Genomic DNA, 9986 nt, shown 5'->3' on the forward strand with positions numbered 1-9986 from the left:
AAGTCCACTGCAGGAGAGGCTGTAGAGTTTCTGTTTCCAAACCATCTGAATCCATGCTCAAATAGAGCTGAGTCATCTGTTTTCTCAACAGTCTGAAGTCCATCCTGTTACCGTGGAGATCAAGCAAATTCAACAGCCCCGCACTGTGGAACTGACCAGGTACATGTGAGGCTAATCCAGCGAGCAGAAACTCAAAGCGCTTCTCAGTCTGACTCAATGTTTGCCTCTTAAAACTCTGAGATGCTTTTAAACGGGCATGATTTATATATTTTTATTTACACATTCACTTGTACAGCTTGGTGTTTACTGAGATATTTTGCTCCAGGGCATGACAACAATGGATAAACTGACAATTTGACCTAAAACCTCCAGGTTATAAACCTAGTTCTTTAAAAATATGCCACAGGCTGCCCTGTATGAATGTGCATGTAGGTAGTTTAGGATTCTTAAAATTAGGCCACATGGATAAGCTGGAAGGTGGTGACCGGCCTCTCCTGATCTTATTCTGCTTATCTGGAGTCCGAATGAGTCGTGCAGGTGTTGAAGTGGAAATTCTGATCCTGGCACATGCAGTTGAGCTGGAGAGAGAAAACAGATTTCTCACCCTCCTTTTCTTCTGGAATTGAACTGCATTGTCAGTGTGTGAACTTAAAAGGGCTTAAAGTGAAACCACATGTTGTTTTTAGATTTCTTTTTTTTTTTTTTTTTTTTTTCTGCAGATGACATTTGAAAAGTTCAATCTTATTAGAAATAAATTGTATTATTTGTAAAACTCTTAGCGCGGGTGTTTTTATTTCTTTTTGGACAGCGTCTCTTCTGGTTTTGGTATTTGTGGTAAACTCTTATTTTGAAGTAGGAGCTGAGTTGGAAGGTCCCCACAGGCTGATAGTGCTGAGACCCAGATTTGTTTAGCTGGGCACTCCTCTGTGCCTTTCCATAACATCTGGACTCAATATACAGTATAGCTTTCTTACGGTTTCCATGGAATCCCTCGGGTTGCTGGTCTTTGATGTCCGGGGCACCTCCAGCTCTGTGCAGGGCAGCTGGGATGTGTGGGTCAGCCTGTAGCAGCCTCATCCGGACCCATCATCCTTCTTGGGCGGCAGTAACCCCTCGGGTTCATGGTATCCCCAACATGCTCAGCTCTCGATCTTTACTGGATGACTGCATCCAAGTTATGGCCCGCTACCATTTTGTGTTGTTGGAGGTTATGGGCTCAACAGCTGGCCAGTGGGGGCCCAGCAGCTGCCACAAAGGCGTGTGTCAGGAGTGATTTTACAGGGCTTCAGTTTGGCCGCGGTCCATACTCATGACCGTGGCGATACAGAACTGTGAGAACTACCTTTCTAGTTTGACGCGTTCAGCTTGCATACTTCTGACATCACGGGTATTGTCGCATAACAGTTATATATATATATATAACTATATATAAACTCTCTAATGAACATGATACCATCTGCACAGGTAGGCATTACCAGGTTTCTTCAAACTCCTCAATCCTTCATCAACCAATTAGCAGTCCTTTTATGTGCCACTGATTACTTCTCTTGGATTTCTTGGATCTGATTACTTGGAGACTGAAGTACAAATTACTGAAGTCTCCAAGAGATAAAAGCGCTGTAATTTGTATCATTTTTGGGAGATGATGAATTTCGAGCCCATTTAGCAACTGCAGTTTTTTTTTTATATTGCTGCCAGGATGTGCGTTGCCAGGATATATGTCGTGTTCTGTCTGTAGTTATCCGATTGGTTGTCATGGACACATTTTTCATTGGATGCTGGAAATAGCTTGTGTTGTGTTTGATGATCATTTTTATTTGATCAGTGGGAAATTTGAATTTGGTGCGAGAGCCCTTGGATGAAATTGTTCTGCTCCAGAAATCAATTTTAAAATGGGCAAACACATGAGTCATCACTGATCGAGATGGCAACAACAGTCTGGTTCAAGTAATTACATTTTTTTTTTTTTTTTTTTTTTTTTTTTTGGGGTCCAGTCTTAAATCCGACCAATCTTCCCCACTGCTCAGTGCATTCACTTTATAACACCAAACAATGCAGGGTCATGCACATGACTTCCATCTACAGTGAACATATGCTAAATGTTTTTGGTGCATGGGTGTCTTTGGGAAATAAGTGAGTGTTGAGCTGGGATGGTTATCAGTCATGTGCCCTTCTGGTGTCCAATGAAAGGAAGGCCTCAATTGGTCTCACAATGTTTTGACAGCTTGTTTGCTCTCTCTGGGTGATACGGAAGGTCAGTCATGTCCATAGTGATGGTTTTCATCATCGAGGTCAAGGCTGGCAGCAGACTAAATTTATTACAATGAACAAGTCATATCGAAGTCAAGTATCCTTCAGTATGCCCTTGGGTCAGTTGCATTTCCAGACTTTCTTTTTCTCATGAAAACGCAGATGTTTGGTTCCCGTATATCATCGAATGGATGCTCTTTGCACTTTGCCAGTTTGTTTCCTGCCCACAACATCACTTTTAGTGCTGCTCAGCGAGACATATTGTTCTATAATTCATGTCATGTGCTGTGACGTTGCCCGTGTACATCTGTATTCCAGGGCTTTAATTAACTGTCTCTCCACCTCCACTCAGAGCTAAAGATGTCAGGCTGACTGAGCCCTGTCTTGACCCAAAGTCCCTGTTCAAGGTGACTCCTGGAGCAGAAATCAAATGCCCTTCCTACAGCCCTGCCCCTCTTCTGTAGAAGCTGAAAATCTATTATTTACCGTTCCCTGTATGGACAGCAGCAGGAGATGGAAACATGGTAATGTTGCACTCATATTGCACTCATATTTCTGAGATATGATGACCTAGTGCTGCCCCTCTGCTCTGCTTATGATCGTGTTAGTGCACACAGCTGTTGACTAATAAAGTCAAGAGGGACTAGAGTTCCACATATTGTCGTTTCTTAATGCTGTGAGCAGCTCGTTTGAACGCTGATTTAATTAAAAGGACGTTATGATTTTTTCAAATTTTCCATAGACGTGCAGTACAATCATCATTTGTTCCTTTAAGATGCGAAAGAAATTGAGCAACAAAGCTGGCCCTGGGGTGTATGAAAATCCGGTGGTTATTTGTGTGCGAGTCATGCCATCAGAAATGCTTATTGCGTAAATCTTCGGCAGTCCTGCATTCCTGAGTTTTTCTTCTGATTCCACTTCAGGGATCTTCTCTCTGCTTGGGTGAGATGAGAGGGCTCCAGGTCTCATTCAGCTGCGGCAGAAAAACACGTTTAACCATAAACGTGTGCAAAGAGCTTTTTTCATGCGATGCCACAGGCCGTAAAATGTTCCATATGTGTAGCTGGGGTCTGTAGCTGAGATGCTGTGCTATCGTTGTGTTTCCACGGAAGGGAAATTTTGCTGTGTTAGAAAAGATAAACCAACATGAAGACCAGGGAGCTGTCTTTTGGAGAAAAGCAAGCTATTTTTGAAGCTTAGAAAAGGGGGAAATCGATCAACAGACATCGAACACGACGACCAAGGAAAACAACAGCAGTTGATGACAGAAACATTGTGAGAGCTGTGAAGAAAAACCCCAAAACATCAGTCAGTGACATTACAAGCAATCTCCACAGGGCAGGTGTGAAAGTATCTCAATCAGCCTTTTGAAGAAAAGCAATATAGAGGCTATGCCGCAAGATGCAAACCACTCATCAGTTGTAAGAATTGGAAGGCAAGATTGCAATTTGCGAAGAAGTACAGATGAACCTCAAAGGTTCTGGTACAAAGTTTTATGGACTGATGAGACCAAAATTAACCTGTACCAAAGTGATGGAAAGGAGTGTGGAGGTTTATTGCTGATAGAACTCACGATAGTAGCAAAAACATTCTGTCTGCCAAATTACAGAGAAATGCATCCAAAATAATTGGGAGAAACTTGCAAGACAATGACCCAGAACACACCCCCAACAGAACAAAGGGCTTCATTGGGGAGAAAAAGTGGAAGGTTGGAGACTGGGCAAGTCGATCACCAGACCTTAAACCAACTGAGCATGCATTATTATGCATTATTATGCAAATATTAACTTTGATTTACTTTCATTTACTTACATACTCTCTGTTCCACCTGTCTCACCTAAAAATTGTGTGGTCTGATACCAAAGGTGTGCTGTATTCTAAGTAGTTTAATGCATGAAGGTGTAAATACCTGGAAATAAACCTGAAATTCTGGACTCTTGTCTCGTGTCTATCGGTTTCTCAACCCCAAATATTCAGTGTATTGCAAAAACAAAGGAATTGGCCTTGCTGTTCCAATATATTTGGAGGTGACTGTATGTGACACTGTAGCTAACCCCCATTGTCTGCACTGACTGACCAATGTGGTGTGGTTATATTTCATCTATCTACGGTAACCCTGCCAAATGACTAAATGACTAAACCCCCACTGTTTTCCCACTGATGTGGGAATGTTCCCTTGGTCAAATTACCATTCTTCTCATGTCAGAGTCACTCTTGCACTTTTTTTTTTTTGTGTAATAGAAGAATTTCATGCATCAGATTTCATTTTCCGTCACCCCTGGAGGGGGAGTGGGGGTGATGGCCTTCATTTATAATGTATATGCTGGAAACGGTAGTTATGGATCCTGAAGAATTCAGTTCTACTGTAGCTAAAAAAGACGGCCAGTGGATGTCACTCTTCATTTTGGCAGGGCTTGGAAACAGCACTGATGTATTACTATAATATTAATAATAACAATAATAATAATAGTAAAAGGAACAATAATATTATTGTGCTTATTAAAGACCCTGCTGTAGGAATATGAGCCAGGGCGCTGCCCTCATTGACTCCATTGGTAGGATAGGCTTGAAATCTAGTCACCCCCTTTTCTTCCTCCTCCTCCTCCTTCTCTTCCAATTGGAATACTTAATTAAAATGTAAAAGCTAATAAAGCTTCTCGTGTGTTCTGGCACAGTATGCAGCTCCCTAGTTTGACAAGCAGTCGGAACTGTCTGTTATCCAGCGCAGAAGAGACTTGAGAGAAATTCTTCCTCAGCCAAAACATCCATAGACAAATACACAGAGGGTTCACCGGGATGTAATGAAAACACCTGGGTTTGGGGCTGCCCTCTCTGTCCCGCGGCCAGCGAGCCGCGCTCGACGCGCGGCCCAGGAAACCTGGCAACCGCTGGATATGCGTGCGGACGCGCTCACCTGAGCGTGGAGCCGCGGCCCCCCGACACGTGCAGGACTGAGCAGGGCAGCGCTGGGCTGTGTGTCTGCATGCGTCTGCTGCTGCTCCAACAGCCTCCTGTCCTCCTGGCTGTTTCTCCAGCCTGTTTTCATCTCTTTGTTACAGGGTGGGGTTTCACACAGTGCCCTGTGACATCACTGCTTTCATAAACAAACATAAAGCCTGGACACCTACAGCTCTGCTTGTTTACAGAAGGCTCTCTCACAGAATGTCACTGCTTCAGAGCCAAAGCACGGTATGAATGATTCTCACAGAAATTATGACGCATTCATTTGCCGAAGACATTTATTCATATTTTTGTAAGGAGCAACCGTTAAACGTCGAATAAACACCAACAGCTTTTGGAAAAGGTTAATGGACCATGGCTAAATGTAAATAAATTTGGCATTTGTGAGCATGGACGTTTGTGTGCAACATTGGCAGTAGTTATTGTTACTGTGATTACAAAAAATGCTGTAAACTAGTAACTTAATCGTTGTTGACATAAGATTTATTTTCCAACATGTCTGAAGTAGTGTGCTTTATTAATGATTCAGTGGAATCAACATCTTACATTTTTCAATAAGTAAATATATTTCCCCAAAAAACTGGTTTATTGGCACCCCTAGCTAATACTTTGTGCCAACAGCCACAAGTCTTCCTATAATTTGTGATGGGTTAGAGAACACGTATAGAGGGATTTTTTACCATTCCTCCATGCAGGACTTTTCAGTCATTGGTATCCTTGGGTTTGCACTTCAGTTCAGACCTCAGGTTTTTGATTGGATTGAAGTCTGGTGACTGAGATGGATGCATTTCTCTTTTGTTGCCAAACATATTGATGGGGTGTATGGCCAGCACATTTCAATTTTGGTCTCATCTCACCATAGAACTGTCTTCCAGTCATAATTCTAATGAGGTTTTGCAAACTCCATATGCTTGTTTTTTTCTCTTCTTCTCTTCTTCTCATTGTGCTCAATAAGACCAGTCTTTGTCCCACCCTAAGTCGTACGTGTAGAAAATGGTAATCTTCAAACTATTGACTCGGGAGCTGAGAACTGGAAACCCCCATCCCCATATTCACCCAGTTCTTTTCCCTTTTATGGACTGTCCTTTAGTTTTAAATGGCCGTGTCTACTCATGTTCTTTTTCATGAGCTTTATCTGTTCGGGCCTTTATATGGGCTGTAGTTTGACAGCTCTCATCTCAGCAACAGGTCACACACTCAGGAGACAAAGCATTCTCAGAACAGTTGGTGGTAAGTGATGTTGGTGGCATATCATGATGAAGTAGGACCAAATGTTCCATTGCTTTTAACACTTGTACTCATTAGGTTTTTTTGTTGTAGTTGTTTGTTCTTCCAGAAAAATGGATTTAAATGTGTGCCCATTAGTTCTCTTTATCAAAGCCCCTTAAACAAATTAGCAATACAGACTGGTATTTAGCTTTGTCATTATGGTGTGAGATTAGTTGTTTAATGGCACCTAGAACAACTAATTTAATAAGTAATTGAGCATTGACTTTAGATGTGCGTCAGATTTGTTTAAAGGGGGAAATGTTAAAATGGGTTTTGTTTATTCTAGCACAAACACACCTCCATCAGCACCTTCCCTGCAGAGAGAAGATGCAGTAGATTAAATGTGGGGGTATCAAAAGAAGGTTATATGTCCAGTACTAACAGCTGGATATCTGGCGGAAAGGCTTGAGAAGAAGGGCGTTATTGTATGTTTTTGGTTCTGGAGGAAAGGAGATGATTCATACTGAAAATGAGCTTCACTGTCTGGGTTGTGGCATAGGGCCAGTTGTGCCACTCTGGTTGAGTAGGCACACTCTTCTTTCAGTTTAAAGTTATTCACATGCTACTGAGAGGAAAAAGTGTGGTCCTGCAATATATCAGGCAGGGTGGAAATTGGATAAAACACAACTCCTTCCCTAAAAGCTTCCTCCTGATTACTTCTGTATCACAGAACCATCTGTTGTAACAAATTGAGTTGTCCGATGGTGAAGTGAAAAAGGTGACCCTGGGTTTGGCAGATTACGGACCCAAGAACCAGCTGCCTTTGGTGTAAATTAATTTAACAAAAAATAATAATAATACTGAGACACACTTCAGGGAAAAGGATGGGTCCTGACATCAAAGGGATCTGTGGCACTGCCAAAATGTTTTCAGAAATGGTAATCACCTCTAATTAATCTGAAACCTGCCAGCTCTCTCTTTATTTCTCTCATGTTCTCTCCATCTCTCTGTCCTCTTTCTCGCTCACTCTTGTCCTCTCTAACTCTGTCCTTTCTCTTCCTTTCTCTCTCTCATATTAAAACAATATGTTAAACCCACAGGATGTAGCCGTTACATCAGAAGGCATTCTCCCATAGAAATAATAATGCTTGTTTGTCAGCAATATCTCATGTGGCATCTCCACATGGTCTGAAGGACCACCACTGAGTCACATCAGAAGCAAGCTTAGAGTGTCTGTCCTACTTCCTCTAAGGCATGGGCTTCCGTCCATGATGCTAGTGCTTCTCTGGGAACTCTGGGAACTGCGATTAGGAATGACCTCAGTGTGTGGGGTTGCAGTACAACTTTGAAAGTGAACAGTGGATGGGAAGATTGTTTCTGTTAGCGACAGTGATCAGAGTGTTCCTGTCGAATTTGGAAATAAAGTCACTCAGGTCTTTGAGGGGTGTAACTATGGGAAACTAGTTGGGAAACATTTCATTAAGTTTTTTTTTTGTTTGTTTTTGTATATATGGAAGAATTGCGATTGCTCTCTGTATTAAAACTGACTCTTGAATGTGTTTCAGAATGGATGGCAAAGGAAAGATCCCCAGCTCCAAGGACCAAGTCTTCACTACAGTTTTTGTGGGAAAATGCAAGTGCCTGCTAGCTTGAGAACTTTGTAAGAAATCATATTTGGAACTGGAAATGTGTCCAGTTTCCCCCCCTCTTTCTCAACCGGGTCATTTGTAATTTTGCTTTGTTCATGTACTTGATTAATCCTATTAAACGTTTAGGACATTTTTCTCATTCTTGTGCATTAATTATCTAGATAGGCAGAGGAGAGATAAGAAATCCCTGTCTAGCAGTCTTTAATTGCAACTTATTCAAACTACAGTCTAGTGTGCTATTATTGTAAACTGTGTACAATTAGGCAAATTTCAGTCTAATGTGAAACACATCCACATACCTCTCACTTTCATGAAGATTTCCACTGAAAGTGAGGCTGTCATGTCCAGCTGAATCAGATTACACTAATGCAGAAGTATGCACATGTAATAAATTTAAAATGGAAAAGTCTTGGCTCATAAGACCCTGTACGGGATGTGCAGGTTTCAATGTGCATCCAATTATACAGCTATATGATCTGTAACTGGGAGCCTGGGGCAGCGGTGTGTAGCAGAATCCAGGGCTCAGGAGCGCTTACAAGGGCTTTAAGAATAGAGAATAATTAACTGCATTTGTGTAGCACTTCATTAGATCTACTTGTGATTTAGGGAGAGGAACAGATAGGTGAGAAGGGATTGCCCTTCAACTGCTACTGCTTTCTGGGAAGGCTCGGTTTAATCAAGTGTGTGTGGACCGCTGGCCAGCAAGTCACAGGTGGTATATTAAAGTGTCAGGCTTTTTGTGTTGTGTCTGGAGCTTGCCCTCATCTGTGTGCTTGTGCATGTATGTGCATGTATACCGTTTGTGGAGCGGTGTTTGGGAATAGAGTGCTTTTTTATACCGACATGTCCTGGATCTTATTGAAACCAGGGGGGGCGGTAGCCCCATTGCTAGCCCCCAACTTCATTAATCTTTCAGATCTTTCACATTTTACACAGCATAGTCACAGCAAAATATTTGTGAAAAAATAAATGCCAAAATAGGAACAAACGTCTAAAGTTCCAAGACTCCAGCTATCGGGTAACTTGAAGCCAGCAGCTGTGCTTTGCACAGGAACGTGTAGGCTGCCTCATGTTGGAGTGGGTTTGAGTGCTGCCAGTGTCGGCGTGCCCTTCAGAACTCACCTCACCCCTGTGGGCTGGAGTCTGAAGGTCTCCCACACTTTAAGGCTGCTGTCCTGCATCCGTGGGTGAGAGAAACCCAGGCATGCAGAGTTTACCCATCACTTCTAATTTCACATCAGGTCACTTATGCATAACCAGCCCTGTGATTCAGTTTGCTTTTCCATGGAAGTGTAAGGAGGGCAAGTAATTCAATATGGTCGGTCAAACAAGGGGGCTGTAACAAACAGGAAAAATTTCAGCAGTGTCCTATGTGAATTAGGCCAGAAAGTATGGCTGCACACAAAAGATCTGGTTTAAATAAAAAGCAGAAACCAAGGAGCCACCGCACTCCGGGCTCTGTCCCTCTTTATTCTCGCTGAGCAGTTACTCTGGAACTGACGCTACTATTTTTATTCTGCCCCTCATGGAGAACCGTTTTTCTGGTGGGTGTTCAGATGCAAAATTGGTGGCGGGACATCATCCAGGATAATTATGGAGATGCTACCTATCGTCAGTGATTGAAGGAGACCAGTTTCTCTCCACCGCTGAGGGCTGTTGAGACTTTGGATGGTCGCTGTCACTGTTGTTTCCTCCTCGTACTCGTAGTGTTTGAGAATTGCGTGCTTTGTTTGGTGCTTTTTTTTTCCGTCCCGTTCCACACCTGCCGTCTGGCCCCCTGCCGGGCAGCGGCCTTTGTGTTTATGCACCAATTCAAAAATCAGGCCTCTACAGGAGCTGGGGAAGTGATTGTAATTGTTCCTTTCTTTTTTCTTTGAAAATATGCAAATAATGATGTGTGCGAAATGATTAGGTGCT

General features: G+C 42.5%; 1 protein-coding gene across 2 annotated transcripts in view; it reads left to right on the top strand.

Annotated features, from left to right (window-relative positions):
* Nucleotides 1–8203, top strand: part of rad18 (RAD18 E3 ubiquitin protein ligase) — a 46077-nt gene extending 37874 nt beyond the window's left edge. The window contains exons 13-14 of one of the 2 annotated variants that reach the window (XM_061220543.1): nucleotides 92–159; nucleotides 7986–8203. In XM_061220543.1, coding sequence (XP_061076527.1) covers nucleotides 92–96 — 5 coding nt within the window. In that variant the 3' untranslated portion in view covers nucleotides 97–159; nucleotides 7986–8203. Of the gene's footprint in view, nucleotides 1–91; nucleotides 160–2602; nucleotides 2688–7985 lie in introns of those variants that run through there. The other variant, XM_061220544.1, reaches the window with a different exon arrangement.
* The last annotated feature ends 1783 nt before the right edge of the window (nucleotides 8204–9986 follow it).

This window comes from Conger conger, chromosome 14 (assembly GCF_963514075.1).
Source record: "Conger conger chromosome 14, fConCon1.1, whole genome shotgun sequence".
Taxonomy (NCBI): domain Eukaryota; kingdom Metazoa; phylum Chordata; class Actinopteri; order Anguilliformes; family Congridae; genus Conger; species Conger conger.